Source organism: Protomyctophum bolini, assembly GCF_963924005.1.
Source record: "Protomyctophum bolini genome assembly, chromosome: 14".
NCBI lineage: Eukaryota > Metazoa > Chordata > Actinopteri > Myctophiformes > Myctophidae > Protomyctophum > Protomyctophum bolini.
This window is the reverse complement of record NC_137875.1, coordinates 305,586-321,878: the sequence shown is the minus strand read 5'-3', so window position 1 is coordinate 321,878 and position 16,293 is coordinate 305,586. Positions and strand designations below refer to the sequence as shown.

The following is a 16,293-nucleotide window of genomic DNA, read 5'->3' as shown; positions in this document are numbered from 1 at the left end:
ATAAAAATAAGCTATTAAACACAACACGAGATCACGACACTATCGGTATTCGGTATCAGCCAACACAGAAATGGTGGTATTGGGATCGAATCGTGAACAAGAAAAGTGTTTTGGGACATCCATAATAAAAATTAAATTAAAAATAAATCAAGTCTTTCCAACAGGAGTTCGGGAACAGGATCATCCAAAAATAAAAACACACACCTTGACGTTGTTGTACTAAAATAAGTTTATTTTTACTTAAAAATCGATACATTGGACAGAAGACTGTGAACTTTTTTTTTTTCCTTTCCTTTTTCTGGGTAAAACTCATAATAATAATAATAATAATAATAAGGCACCAACCAGAGGCTGTACAAATAAAGACACACTGAAGATTCCACTTATCTTTTATACACATTACAGAAGCGTTTTTCTACAGCGGTGTTTTCAGTACTTGCATTTTGTTCCAGAATGGAGAGACACTGTTCATTTTGTTCCAGAATGGAGAGACACGGTGTTCAGTTTGTTCCAGAATGGAGAGACACTGTTCATTTTGTTCCAGAATGGAGAGACACGGTGTTCAGTTTGTTCCAGAATGGAGAGACACTGTTCATTTTGTTCCAGAATGGAGAGACACGGTGTTCAGTTTGTTCCAGAATGGAGAGACACGGTGTTCAGTTTGTTCCAGAATGGAGAGACACTGTTCATTTTGTTCCAGAATGGAGAGACACTGGGCTGTATTTTTGTGTGTCTTTAAGTACCAGGTCTTATTACTTAACTTTTAAGACCTGGAGGCGTGATCAATGCCATTATTTGGCTATTCGGAGTGGCCAAAGAGCATTGGCCACGCCTCCAGGTCTTAAGTTAAGTAATAAGACCTGGTAGGATACTTAAGATATTGTTCCAGAGTGGAGAGACACTGCGTTTGACTGGAATCATGTCTTTTACTAACCTTAACTAGTGGTGCACCGAATATTCGGCCGCAGAAAATATTTGGCAGAAAATGGCTAAAATTGCGGAAGATATATCACCGACTAGTGTATGCAATTAATGCATTCAAAAGAGGCGAATAAATGTTTTATGGACCCATAATAGAGATTATTATTTAAATGAGGTTTTGCCATAACCATTTATTTTGCCATAAATCGGGTAGCTTTAAGGTACGGCCATGACAGCAATGGTAGGAAAAAAAAGAGATATAATATTAATCATATTATTCGGATATTCGGCCAACTGTTTCCTATATTCGGTTTCGGCCAAGAATTTCTCTTTCGGTGAATCCAACCTTCACTCTGTTGAAATAATAGATTATTCTGGGCCAGATCTGACTAGCTATGATATGATTTACAGATAATCTGGCCTCGATCGGACTCTCTCTGATTCATCTCTTTTACAACACGTTCTTACTTGGGCAGAATTTGTGTTGGTTGAAATCAGGCGATATTCTGGGCCAGATGAGACTAGTCTTGGTTTGACCTAATCTGGCCCCAATCCAGATGTCACTAACTGGTCCATTTTTCATGTTTTCTTGCAAACACAGTGAGTCTCCATTAAACGGATGCTCTTTGACACAAATCTAGAAACAAGTCTGTCAATATTAAACACATTAATAAATGGAGTCCAAGGGAACCTTACTGTCAATATTAAACACATTAATAAATGGAGTCCAGGGGGAACCTTACTGTCAATATTAAACACATTAATAAATGGAGTCCAGGGGAAACCTTACTGTCAGGCCTTTTCAGATGGGGTCCCATGGGGGGCCCTGGCACAAGGCCTTTTCAGATGGGGTCCCATGGGGGTCCCATGGGGGGCCCTGGCACAAGGCCTTTTCAGATGGGGTCCCATGGGGGGCCCTGGCACAAGGCCTTTTCAGATGGGGTCCCATGGGGGTCCCTGGCACAAGGCCTTTTCAGATGGGGTCCCATGGGGGGCCCTGGCACAAGGCCTTTTCAGATGGGGTCCCATGGGGGGCCCTGGCACAAGGCCTTTTCAGATGGGGTCCCATGGGGGTCCCTGGCACAACAAAGTTGGAGAAACGCCGATTTAAAATCAGTTGGATGGAAACTCAGCTGTAGATGTAGCCATGGTAACCACATGACTGACTGACAGACAGACAGACAGACAGACAGACAGGACGGGAGACAGGTAGGATTCCAACATGAGTGACGACATCATCTCTGGACGACATGCAGTGTTTTCAAACCGCAAAAAATAAAATAAAATAAAAAGAACAGATTTTCATTATACCCCCCCCCCCCCGCACCTCTACGTATATCAGACTGAAGTGGTTCCAACCATCGAGATGCCTTACATGGAGCGGCGGCCATGTTGATTTGTAGTCCCAAAAGGCACACTGCCATATGTTTGTAGCCCCAAAAGGCACACTGCCATGTTTGTATAGTCCCAAAAGGCACACTGCCATGTTTGTAGTCCCAAAAGACACACTGCCATGTTTGTAGTCCCAAAGGCACACTGCCATGTTTGTAATCCCAAAGGCACACTGCCTCTCTCTATCTCTCTCTAGGGGATGTGTGTGTCTATAGTATTGTAGTGATGTGTGTGTCCATGTTGTCTAGTATTGTAGTGATGTGTGTGTCCATGTTGTCTAGTATTGTAGTGATGTGTGTGTCCATGTTGTCTAGTATTGTAGTGATGTGTGTGTCCATGTTGTCTAGTATTGTAGTGATGTGTGTGTCCATGTTGTCTAGTATTGTAGTGATGTGTGTGTCCATGTTGTCTAGTATTGTAGTGATGTGTGTGTCCATGTTGGCACAAAACCTTGTTTACTTCTTTCAAAATCGTGACCAAATACACAACAATGTTAATGTAATGGTAATGTAATGTAATGGTAATGTAATGGTGTAATGGATAAGGTGGAAACCTTATCTGTTACTTTTCACTTTCATTTAGGATAAATGTCAAAAATGTTATAGCAATAAAAATTGCCGATCTACACACCCGTATGTCGGCCATGTGTGCTGCTTGTGTGTGACATGGTAGCGCGATGTAGGACTTCTAGATACAAAAACAATACAAATGAAAAATAAAATAAAAAACATGAAAAAGTTTTAAATGACGGCATTACGAACATCCCTGACATGAAAACCTTTGGAGGAACACTCGCTCTGTTTGCAGGAAGCACCGGTTACACCACAGCAAATATACAGACCCCATGGAAGAGACCTACAGACCCCATGGAAGAGACCTACAGACCCCATGGAAGAGACCTACAGACCCCATGGAAGAGACCTACAGACCCCATGGAAGATAGCTAGCTCTGGTCCATATAGTGTTAGAAGGCCTTTTCCTCAACACTATGCTACTGTTAGCTCTGGTCCATAGTGTTAACACTGTGGACCAGAGCTATAAGTAACATAGTGTTAACACCAGAGCTAGGAAGAGATCTCCTAACCCCATGGAAGAGAAGGTCTGTTGGATCTAAACAGAAGGAAGGGTTTTGGACGTTTATACACCTCGGCCTGCAACGATAACTCTCCATCTCTAACTAATCTAAGGCTATAATACACCATGTATTTACATGTTTAAATTCACATATAATTATAGTACCTTATTTCATAATTAACTCTACTTTTAAAGAGCGAATAGAGAGATAATAATATATATATATATATAGAGATATTTCAATATGGCAGGAAGAAGACGAAGACGAAGAAGGAGAAGAAGGAGAAGAAGAAGTCGATGTCCTGAAGAGAGAAAATAAAAAATAAAACTTGGCATTTTCTTTCTTTCTTTCTCTGTTTTAACCGTGTTTGTAGTGAAGGATGGACAATACGCAGCGTTTCTCTGTTTTAACTGTGTTTGTAGTGAAGGATGGACAATACGCAGCGTTTCTCTGTTTTAACCGTGTTTGTAGTGAAGGATGGACAATACGCAGCGTTTCTCTGTTTTAACCGTGTTTGTAGTGAAGGATGGACAATACGCAGCGTTTCTCTGTTTTAACCGTGTTTGTAGTGAAGGATGGACAATACGCAGCGTTTCTCTGTTTTAACCGTGTTTGTAGTGAAGGATGGACAATACGCAGCGTTTCTCTGTTTTAACCGTGTTTGTAGTGAAGGATGGACAATACGCAGCGTTTGGAACTCTCTGAGGACAATATCAGTCTGAAGTTCCTGTTGGAACTTTGGGTGGAGTTCCTCGAGTTCCTGTTGGAACTTTGTGGAGTTCCTTTAGTTCCTGTGTCTCAAGGGTAAAGCGGCCGGATGGGAAACACGGTTCGATCGATCCCTGTGTGTGTGTATGAATGTGTGTGTGTGTGTGTGTGTGTGCGTGTGTGTGTGTGTGTGAGAAAATGGGTGAATGCAATGCACAGTCTATGTAAAGCGTCTTGGATGAAGGCGCTTCAGTATAAATGCACCATGCAGCGTTTGTACCTCTTGGGTGGAACTCTCAGAGGTTCATATATTTATTGTCTGAGTTCCTTTTGAACATTAATCTGTTGTTTCTGCTCCCTTTTCGGTTGGGGTTCGTTCCCCAATTTAGGCCAATGACAGGAGAGACCACCCCCCCTCCCTCCCTCCCCATGTCGCTCGCGCCCCGAAGGACACCGCCGTTAATGAAGCTCCTCCCCTCTCCCGTCCTTAAGGTCCGCCCCTCTCTCCTAGAGGCCACACCCCTCTCTCATTTAGGCCACGCCCCTAATTCCCTCCGCTGGTTCACCGTCTCACTGTAAAGGTCCCTCTACACACCGGCCACCATCTTTCGGATTTTTTGCGTTTTTTTCCGAAAACATCCAGTGTGCAACCACCTTAACTCTGAGAGCGAGCGGCTGTCCGGGTCCATTTGGTTCCACAGGCTCGCTCTACGGGTCCATGTGGTTCCACAGGCTTGCTGTCCGGGTCCATTTGGTTCCACAGGCTCGCTGGGGGGTCCATCTGGTTCCACAGGCTTGCTGTCCGGGTCCATTTGGTTCCACAGGCTCGCTGGGGGGTCCATCTGGTTCCACAGGCTCGCTGTGCGGGTCCATTTGGTTCCACAGGCTCGCTGGGGGGTCCATTTGGTTCCACAGGCTCGCTCTCAGTTACATTTATACACAGGCTGTATATATTTCGGTCACTTTGTTTCAGTTCCTCCCAAAAAAAAAGTTTCCAGTCGTTTTTTCCAACCATCTGGAGTTCAGAGGTCAGAGGTCAGAGTTGTCCAGCTTTCACAGAAAGCAGATCTACAAGTCCTCTGAATGGTCTCCCCAACACAAACAGAGAGAGAGAGAGAGAGAGAGAGAGAGCGAGCGCGGAATGGAAGCACTAGGTCCGTCCATGTTGTCATGTCCATCTGTCCGTCCGTATGTCCATCTGTCCGTCCGTCCGATGTCACGTTCAGGTCACCAGCGTGGAGTGGTTGGGTGAAGGTTGGATGGATGATGGATGAAGGTTGGATGAAGGTCGGATGGTTGCATGAAGGTTGGATGAAGGAGGGATGGTCCTATGGACACAACAGGACCATCTGTGAAGTTCATCGTCTCTCTGTGTGGCTGGGAGGCGGGGCTTAGCGGAGGGGGGGCGGGGCTTAAGGCCCAGACCACAACCTCTCGATACAGAAGCGTCGTTAAGGCCAACCGACCACACCAACGTCCTGGGACTGGGAGGCGGGGCTTAGCGGAGAGGAGGCGTGGCTTGGGGGGGGGGGGGTGGCTTAGATATTGCTGTCCTGGGACTGACTGACTGGGAGGCGGGGCTTAGTGGAGCGGAGGCGGGGCCATATCTTGATGAGCTGGGACTCCACCATCTTGGGAAAAGGTTAGCGGAGGGGGCGGGGCTTAGACGAAGGGGGTGGGGCTTATGTAAGGGGCGGGGCTTATGTATTGATGTCCTGTGATTCGAGGGTTAGCATAAGGGGGTGTGGCTTAGAGGAGAGGGGGCGTGATCAGATCTCGATGTCCCGGGACTCTGCCATCTTGGCGAGGGCTTAGCGGAGGGGGGTGTGGCTTAGCGGAAGCGGCGGGCGGGGCTTAGGGAGTGGGCGGGGCTTATATCTTGATGTCCTGTGATTCGACCATCTTGGCGAGGGTTTTCTTCACCCTCAGGATGGTGAGGCGGGAGGCGGGGTTATGGGCCCAGCACTCACACATGAGCTTCAGCATGGCGCGCAGGCACTGAGGGCACACACACACACACACACACACACACACACACACACACACACACACACACACACACACACACACACACACACACACACACACACACACACACACACACACACACACACACACACACACACACACACACACACACACACACTACAATTAGTCATTTATCAGACGCTAGTCTTAACCCATTCTGACCTGAGATCAGATTCTAAGAATGTCTTCTACATCCTGACAGTTTTCTGAAAAAGCTATGTTTCTATGTCAGTGGTTCTTTGATTTAAAAAAAAAAAGCAGACCTACAAGCTCGAAGCGCGCCACTCGGTGCAGAGGAGAAGTCATAACAGAACCATCTAAACACTACAGCATGCAGTCATAACAGAACCAGAGTGAGAACTTTCTCAAGCTAAATGAGGATAAGACAGAAGTTCTCATAATCGGTTCTAGCGAGCAGAAAGAATCAATAATAAGCAGACTTGGCAACCTGACTGTAGAAAGTAACAGTACAGTAAAGAACCTGGGGGTTATTATTGATTCTGAATTGAATTTTAATTCACACATTAATCATGTTACCAAGATTGCCTTTTTCACCTTGGAAATATTGCACGAATCAGAGCCTATTTGTCTTTGGACGATGCAAAAACACTAATCCACGCCTTTGTTTTTTCTCGGCTTGATTACTGCAATGCACTTTTTTCAGGACTGCCTAAGAAAACAACCGACAGATTACAACTTGTCCAAAATGCAGCAGCCAGAGTTTTAACTAGAACTAAGATGAGAGAAGTTTTGGCTTCACTGCACTGGCTTCCGGTTGTTTTTAGGATTGATTTTAAAATGATTTTACTTGTGTATAAAGCTCTCAATGGTCTCGCACCTTCCTACCTACATGACTGCCTGCCTAAATGTGTCCCAAACCGCCCCCTAAGGTCTTCCACTGCTGGCCTGCTCGCTTTGCCTAAAAAAATGGCAACTAAAAAATACGGGGAAGCAGCTTTTTGCTTCTACGGGCCGTCGGCATGGAACAAGCTCCCACTGTACCTTCGACAGGCAGCCTCTGTAGACATTTTTAAAGCTCAGCTCAAGACCCACTTCTACAACATTTCTTTTAATTGATATTTTATTTTTTGTTAGTCATGTCCTCACTGTATTGCATTACTGCTTGTTTTTTTAATGTCGTTACCTTGCTTTTCTTTTTTATTCGCCATTGTTCTGTAAAGCACTTTGAGCTGCATTTCATGTCATGAAAGGTGCTATACAAATAAAGTTTTATTATTATTATTATTATTATTATTATCTAAACACTACAGCATGCAGTCATAACAGAACCATCTAAACACTACAGCATGCAGAGGAGAAGTCATAACAGAACCATCTAAACACTACAGCATGCAGAGGAGAAGTCATAACAGAACCCTCTAAATACTACAGCATGCAGAGGAGAAGTCATAACAGAACCATCTAAACACAGCATGCAGAGGAGAAGTCATAACAGAACCCTCTAAATACTACAGCATGCAGAGGAGAAGTCATAACAGAACCATCTAAATACTACAGCATGCAGAGGAGAAGTCATAACAGAACCATCTAAATACTACAACATGCATGTTACAGGCATAACAGATCTGTAGATCTGCTATTTTTAAATAGCTAAAGTATAACATAATGCTAACACCAAGTTCATTTCATAGTTTAGATTGGGAGTGAGTCTGTAGTTCTGACTGCAATGGGAAGTTCATTCCATAGTTTAGATTGGGAGTGAGTCTGTAGTTCTGACTGCAATGGGAAGTTTATTTCATAGTTTAGATTGGGAGTGAGTCTGTAGTTCTGACTGCAATGGAAAGTTTATTTCATAGTTTAGATTGGGAGTGAGTCTGTAGTTCTGACTGCAATGGGAAGTTTATTTCATAGTTTAGATTGGGAGTGAGTCTGTAGTTCTGACTGCAATGGGAAGTTCATGCCATAGTTTAGATTGGGAGTGAGTCTGTAGTTCTGACTGCAATGGGAAGTTCATTCCATATAGTTTAGATTGGGAGTGAGTCTGTAGTTCTGACTGCAATGGGAAGTTCATTCCATATAGTTTAGATTGGGAGTGAGTCTGTAGTTCTGACTGCAATGGGAAGTTCATTCCATAGTTTAGATTGGGAGTGAGTCTGTAGTTCTGACTGCAATGGGAAGTTCATTCCATAGTTTAGATTGGGAGTGAGTCTGTAGTTCTGACTGTAACGGGAAGTTTATTTCATAGTTTAGATTGGGAGTGAGTCTGTAGTTCTGACTGCAAAGGGAAGGGAGAGTCTGGGATGTGTGCAGCTTTATGCATAATGTTATTATAATAATAATGTCCCAGGATGGTATGTAAATGTAATGTATTTATTTATACTCCATCGTAGTTACACTCTGTCATACGACCAAGAATGGATCTTCATTAACCCATTTTGGGCGGGAACCCCTTTTGGTGTTTTAAGCATTATGTTATACTTTAGCTATTGAAAAATATATATATATATTTTTTAAATATATTTTTTATCCCACGATTTTGTAACCCATTTTTCACCCCTGTGCCAATCATCTACTGTGATCCTGGGCTCTACACACCCTCCGCCAACCTGGGGAGAGCAACGGACTTAACTCATGCTCCCTTCATGCCTGAGTGTCCAAGTTGCTCCTTTACACCTGACAGGGGGGAGTTTCCCTGGTTGGATGTAGCGCGTGGAAGGAACACGTTATTCCAACCAGTTCCTTTCCCCTCCATCAGGCGCCCCGGCTGGCCAGGGGGAGGCAGTTTAGAGACCAGGATTACTGCATGTTTTTGTGAGGGTATCTACCCTAGGGGACACGGGGAGCTATTGAAAAATAGATCTACAAGCTCATAGCGTGGCACAGAGTGGCGCGCTACGAGCTTGTAGGTCTGCTATTTTACAAAAATCGTGAAAATGTGCCGCAAATCTTTGAATATATATTCTTTCAGAGTGAGCATTTTTAGCTGTCAGGATTTAGAAGACATTTGTGGAATCGGTCTCGGTCGAAATGGGCTTTACCTCTGCGTTTAAAATCATCCTCTCGGCTGATTATTATCCGTTGGATATCGTTTTATTTTATTTAGTGTTAATTATCCCTTCTTGGATATCGTTTTATTTTATTTAGTGTTAATTATCCCTTCTTGGATATCGTTTTATTTTATTTAGTGTTAATTATCCCTTCTTGGATATCGTTTTATTTCTTGGATATAATTTTATCGCCCGAAAGGATCGATGATGTCATGATGTCTCACCTCGTCGCTGTTCCACCGGTTGGACACCGTGGGGCGCTGTCCCTTCACACACACCACCTCCACCATGTCTTCATAGGACGGTTCTGAGGGCACCATGTCGTAGTATGGGAGCTGGTAGTCCTCCACCATGCCTTTAAAACAATGTCATTAACATGTTAAACATGTTATTATATGTTATGATATATGTGTGAAGCATGTTATATCTGAAAAAGTCTTCGTCAGGTACCACTTACAGTGGTCGAAACGTTGTTACAAAAAAAAAACATTTTCCTGGGAGCTACTATTCAGTTAGCCTGGGGTCAACCTATGCTTTCTATGGCATAGGTGTCTAGAATCTAGACACAGCTGTGCGACATGAGACTGATTAGTTGGAGCGACAGAGAGAGAGAGAGAGAGAGGAGTGTGTGTGTGTGTGTGTGTGTGTGTGTGTGTGTGTGTGTGTATGTGTATGTGTGTGTGTCAATTTAACAAAGGTGCAGACGATCAGAAATCAGCAGAGAGTGATGGACGTTCGTTTGCGCTGCTCTATGCCGAATTGAAGTGAACTCGGACCTAGACTTTATTTCTTTTCTCTCCCTGGAAATAAAAAGGTCTGGGTTTCCGAGGCTACTATTCAGTGTGCGGACATCGATCGCTTCCTTTTTTTCATTGTGCGTATTTTTGATGTGCGTGCTTCCTGTCGTATTCAAGCATGTTATATCTGTCATTAATGGGAAGAGAAGGGAATCCACGCACTCATATACAAAAAGGTGAATTTATTGACGACGTTTCGAGCCTATTCCGAGGCTCTTCATCTGGTCAAACCCAACCAAAGTGAATGAACCGCATCGCGCACGTCTGTATTGATAGTTTGATACGTATCGATTATTTTCCACATGGCAAGTGTGTGTGTGTGTGCGTGCGCGTGTGTGTGTGTGTGTGTGTGTGCGTGTGTGTGTGTGTGTGTGTGTACCTCCAGTGACACAGCGCCGGGTCATCTCCCAGATCACCAGGGCGTAGCTGTAGATGTCGGCCATGATGAACGCCTGGAAGTGGTTCTTGTTCAGCGTCTCGTCCAGCACCTCCGGAGCCATGTAGCGCCGTGTGCCCATCCTGGTGCTCAGGGGGACGTCCACCTCATTGGTGTCGCTATGGAGAAACAGAGAGGAGGTGGTTAGTGTTGACTCCCATTCTAACAATGGAATGCGGAAGTGCTCATTCAGTCTCAATGGGATAGTTCCAATGTGTGGAACTATAGCCCATAGCACCCTGCTTTGTCTCAATGGGATAGTTCCAATGTGTGGAACTATAGCCCATAGCACCCTGCTTTGTCTCAATGGGATAGTTCTAATGTGTGGAACTATAGCCCATAGCACCCCGCTTTGTCTCAATGGGATAGTTCCAATGTGTGGAACTATAGCCCATAGGCACCCCACTTTGTCTCAATGGGATAGTTCCAATGTGTGGAACTATCCCAGGTTGCATTTCTTTATATTGAGAGTAAGCTGCTTATTATTATTATTATTATTATTATTATTATTATAGTAAGCTATGTAAATACAGAGGAGGGGTTAGTGATGCTCTAGTCTCACGTGTTCTATAGAGTGTGGAACTGTACGACGAAAGCATTTATATTTTACTCATGATCAGAGCTTCCGTTGCTCCAGACTGTACGACGGAAGCATTTATATTTGACTCATGATCAGAGCTTCCGTTGCTCCAGACTGTACGACGGAAGCATTTATATTTGACTCATGATCAGAGCTTCCGTTGCTCCAGACTGTACGACGGAAGCATTTATATTTGACTCATGATCAGAGCTTCCGTTGCTCCAGACTGTACGACGGAAGCATTTATATTTGACTCATGATCAGAGCTTCCGTTGCTCCAGACTGTACGACGGAAGCATTTATATTTTACTCATGATCAGAGCTTCCGTTGCTCCAGACTGTACGACAGAAGCATTATATTTTACTCATGATCAGAGCTTCCGTTGCTCCAGACTGTACGACGGAAGCATTTATATTTGACTCATGATCAGAGCTTCCGTTGCTCCAGACTGTACGACGGAAGCATTTATATTTGACTCATGATCAGAGCTTCCGTTGCTCCAGACTGTACGACGGAAGCATTTATATTTGACTCATGATCAGAGCTTCCGTTGCTCCAGACTGTACGACGGAAGCATTTATATTTTACTCATGATCAGAGCTTCCGTTGCTCCAGACTGTACGACGGAAGCATTTATATTTTACTCATGATCAGAGCTTCCGTTGCTCCAGACTGTACGACGGAAGCATTTATATTTTACTCATGATCAGAGCTTCCGTTGCTCCAGACTGTACGACGGAAGCATTTATATTTTACTCATGATCAGAGCTTCCGTTGCTCCAGACTGTACGACGGAAGCATTTATATTTTACTCATGATCAGAGCTTCCGTTGCTCCAGACTGTACGACGGAAGCATTTATATTTGACTCATGATCAGAGCTTCCGTTGCTCCAGACCAGGGGTGCCCACACTTTTTTGACTTGAGGTCTACTTTTAAAATTGCCAGCTCAAGGTGATCTACCAACCAAAGAAATATTATCCCATTACTTAAAATACTCAAAATAAATAACATTAAGGCATTAGGACTGTTTCAATCAATCAATTCTATTTATTTACCACCTTTATTTTGTTAAAGTTACTCTTTGTAATAACGTCAATCAATTTCAATTTGTAATAACATATTGCTCATAAAATGTTACAAATATTAAAAGTATCACACATAAAAAGCATACACAATCACATGAAGGAATAATGCACTCAACTCAACCAGAGCAGAACTCCTACCACAGGACTCTGGTAATCAATTAATAGGCCTACAGTTGCAACCACTATTAATGGAAAGTATTTCATACAATTTAAGTTAAAAAAAATCTGAACTATCCCTTTAATCAGATGACTGCTTTCAGCCTTGCACTGAATGGAGTCCGTCAGCGCTGCGTAATCCGGACAGTCACTGCTGACAGCTAGTCTTAAACAGGCCTCCAAATGATCGTCCGTCAACGTGGAACGATATTTGGACTTAATTATCTTCATGTGGGAAAACGCTGATTCACATAAATATGTGGAGCCAAATAACGCTGTGAGCGAGGCTGCACAAGTCCTGATGTTTGGATACTTTTCCTTCACGAGTAAGTTACAAAACTCTCCATCGCGGGCGCGCAACTTTAACTGGATGTCAGCCTGCAGTGCCATGATCTCATTCTCCAACGCAGAAGAGTTCATGTTAAAAAGTGTTGCTATTTTCGAGGCAATGGAATCAACATCAGCTTCTGAATGGGAAGCACATGAATGTAGCGATGGGCTCGAGTAAGGCAAACGCAGTTGGACTTGGAATGTGACATCGTGAAAAAATAATCTTCTTCCCACTCTGCATGGAAGTGATTTGTTTTAGGCTTCTTTGCCGCGCGCATCTTGCTATATGAACAATGATGGATAGATATCCTTTTAATTTGTTTGTTTAACAATAACAGACCCGACGTTCCCTACACTTGAAAACAAGGCACTGCATTGTGGGGGGTTTTAAAGCCTCCGCCTGCCCGAGGCGACTCGAGGATTGTTTTCTTTTTTTTTTTTTCATGTCAGGGCCAAGCGGTCTACTTGCGCAGCGCTTGCGATCGACTGGTCGACCGCGATCGACGTAATGGGCACCCCTGCTCCAGACTGTACGACGGAAGTGTGACGGTTCCCTATATTGTGTTATATGTATATTACTCTATAGTTGTCTGGTTTAGGTATATGTTGTGTTTACGGTTTGCCGTATAGTAACCTCTGTTCTTTGTATCCAATAGGATTGGGGAGCAGAGCTAGACATGATGTTCAGCCTAAGTGGCTCGCACCTGGGCCCGGGTGTCGACGCCCTATAAATGCCTGCTTCCCCAGTCCTTCCACAGATCTGTTCTTTTCATTTGCCTCCTGCACTCCACCATGCACACTTCTCAACATGTATGTTAATCCATACAACACGCACACACATACATTTCACTCATGCATACACGCACTACACCACTGACTACTGATCTCCACACTTCATCGGTTCCATCATGATTTGTTCCTTAATTTACAGTTTTGTTTAGTTAATAAATTCTATTTCTTTGGTCAACTGCGTCTCCCCTGTTTTTTGTTGTGTATATTGACACCCCCTAGGCCAGGTACATAACAGAAGCATTTATATTTTACTCATGATCAGAGCTTCCGTTGCTCCAGACTGTACGACGGAAGCATTTATATTTTACTCATGATCAGAGCTTCCGTGGCTCAGGTCGGTGATGCAGCAGGTTAGGTTTAGGTTAGGTTTAGGTTAGGTTCAGGTTAGGTTTAGGTTAGGTTTAGGTTAGGTTTAGGTTAGGTTTAGGTTAGGTTCAGGTTAGGTTTAGGTTAGGTTCAGGTTTACGTTCTAACCTGTTAAACTTGACCGCCAGGCCCAGGTCTGCGATGCAACAGGTCCCGTTCCTCTTCATCAGGATGTTCTTGCTCTTCAGGTCTCGGTGGGCGATGGCGGGCTTGCCCTGCGTGCCGTAGATCTCCGTGTGGAGGTGGCAGAGGCCGCAGGCCGCGCTGTAGGCCAGACGCAGCAGCGAGGCCGTGTCCAGAGTGGTCAGCTTCAGGAAGTCGTGCAGCGAGCCGTTCTCGTGGTAGTCCGTGATCAGGAACAGCTGCGTGAACGCCCCGGTGCCTTTGATGTCCGCCGCGATGAAACCTGCAACCGCCACACAGCCGACAACACGTGGTTTAATACTATATGATGAAACCTGCAGCCGACAACACATGGTTTACTACATTAGGATGAAACCTACAACCACAACACATGGTTTACTACATTAGGATGAAACCTACAACCACAACACATGGTTTACTACATTAGGATGAAACCTACAACCACAACACATGGTTTACTACATTAGGATGAAACCTGCAGCCGACAACACATTGTTTACTACATTAGGATGAAACCTACAACCACAACACATGGTTTACTACATTAGGATGAAACCTACAACCACAACACATGGTTTACTACATTAGGATGAAACCTACAACCACAACACATGGTTTACTACATTAGGATGAAACCTACAACCACAACACATGGTTTACTACATTAGGATGAAACCTACAACCACAACACATGGTTTACTACATTAGGATGAAACCTGCAGCCGACAACACATTGTTTACTACATTAGGATGAAACCTACAACCACAACACATGGTTTACTACATTAGGATGAAACCTACAACCACAACACATGGTTTACTACATTAGGATGAAACCTACAACCACAACACATGGTTTACTACATTAGGATGAAACCTGCAGCCGACAACAGGGTCACCAAACACAACGAAGGGACCTTTGTGTTGTGGCAGATTTTATTTGTCAAGCTTAGGAAAGAAGACAGAGCACTCTGTATGAATCTGAGTTGTAATGTAATGAATTATGTAATGTAATCATGCTGTAAATTAAATGGTGTCTTATAAACCCATGAGGGTTGGGCAAATTGTGTGCAGGACACAAAAATAAATAAACAATCAATCAATCATATATTTAACCTATTTAGACCTGAGTTCGATTCTACAAATGTCTTGTTGACAGATTTCTGAAAAACCTCATGTTTCTATGTCAGTGGTTCTCACAGGGTTAAACCTCATGTTTCTATGTCAGTGGTTCTCACAGGGTTAAACCTCATGTTTCTATGTCAGTGGTTCTCACAGGGTTAAACCCTCATGTTTCTATGTCAGTGGTTCTCACAGGGTTAAACCTCATGTTTCTATGTCAGTGGTTCTCACAGGGTTAAACCTCATGTTTCTATGTCAGTGGTTCTCACAGGGTTAAACCTCATGTTTCTATGTCAGTGGTTCTCACAGGGTTAAACCTCATGTTTCTATGTCAGTGGTTCTCACAGGGTTAAACCCTCATGTTTCTATGTCAGTGGTTCTCACAGGGTTAAACCTCATGTTTCTATGTCAGTGGTTCTCACAGGGTTAAACCCTCATGTTTCTATGTCAGTGGTTCTCACAGGGTTAAACCTCATGTTTCTATGTCAGTGGTTCTTACAGGGTTAAACCCCATGTTTCTATGTCAGTGGTTCTCACAGGGTTAAACCTCATGTTTCTATGTCAGTGGTTCTCACAGGGTTAAACCTCATGTTTCTATGTCAGTGGTTCTCACAGGGTTAAACCTCATGTTTCTATGTCAGTGGTTCTCACAGGGTTAAACCTCATGTTTCTATGTCAGTGGTTCTCAACCTATTTCATGTCAAGGACCACCAAAGATATATCTAATTGGTCGTCGACCCCCATCTGAACCCCCCCAGATGCAAAGATTAGAGTTAAAAACGTTCGCTCTGAAAGAATAGCCTATATATTCAAATTTTGCGACACATTTTATGGGGCGAACCTTTGAATATATATTCTTTCAGAGCGAGGGGGGGTCCCTGGAACAACATATTTTCAGATGGGGGACGACAGCCAAATACAGATACTTTGACATGAAAAAAGGTTGAGCACCGCTGACTACAGATGACATTTAGCTTCGGCTAACTCTGGCCCATTTACAGTGATGTGAAAACATCTAACTCTGGCCCATTTACAGTGATGTGAAAACATCTAACTCTGGCCCATTTACAGTGATGTGAAAACATCTAACTCTGGCCCATTTACAGTGATGTGAAAACATCTAACTCTGGCCCATTTACAGTGATGTGAAAACATCTAACTCTGGCCCATTTACAGTGATGTGAAAACATCTAACTCTGGCCCATTTACAGTGATGTGAAAACATCTAACTCTGGCCCATTTACAGTGATGTGAAAACATCTAACTCTGGCCCATTTACAGTGATGTGAAAACATCTAACTCTGGCCCATTTACAGTGATGTGAAAACATCTAACTCTGGCCCATTTACA

At 43.6% G+C, this 16,293-nt stretch overlaps 1 protein-coding gene across 4 annotated transcripts in view; it reads right to left on the bottom strand.

Annotated features, from left to right (window-relative positions):
- Positions 1-211: 211 nt before the first annotated feature.
- LOC308327757 (bone morphogenetic protein receptor type-1A-like) overlaps positions 212-16,293 on the bottom strand; it is a 50,403-nt gene continuing 34,321 nt past the window's right edge. The window contains exons 10-14 of one of the 4 annotated variants that reach the window (XR_013965213.1): positions 13,786-14,083; positions 10,309-10,484; positions 9,357-9,487; positions 466-6,094; positions 212-435 (exon numbers count right to left, since the gene is read on the bottom strand). Coding sequence is in view for 1 of the 4 variants with exons in the window: in XM_080781289.1 (XP_080637415.1) it covers positions 5,969-6,094; positions 9,357-9,487; positions 10,309-10,484; positions 13,786-14,083 (731 nt within the window). In the remaining 3 variants the exon portion in view is untranslated. Of the gene's footprint in view, positions 6,095-9,356; positions 9,488-10,308; positions 10,485-13,785; positions 14,084-16,293 lie in introns of all 4 variants that reach the window. The other 3 variants (XR_013965214.1, XR_013965215.1, XM_080781289.1) reach the window with 3 other exon arrangements.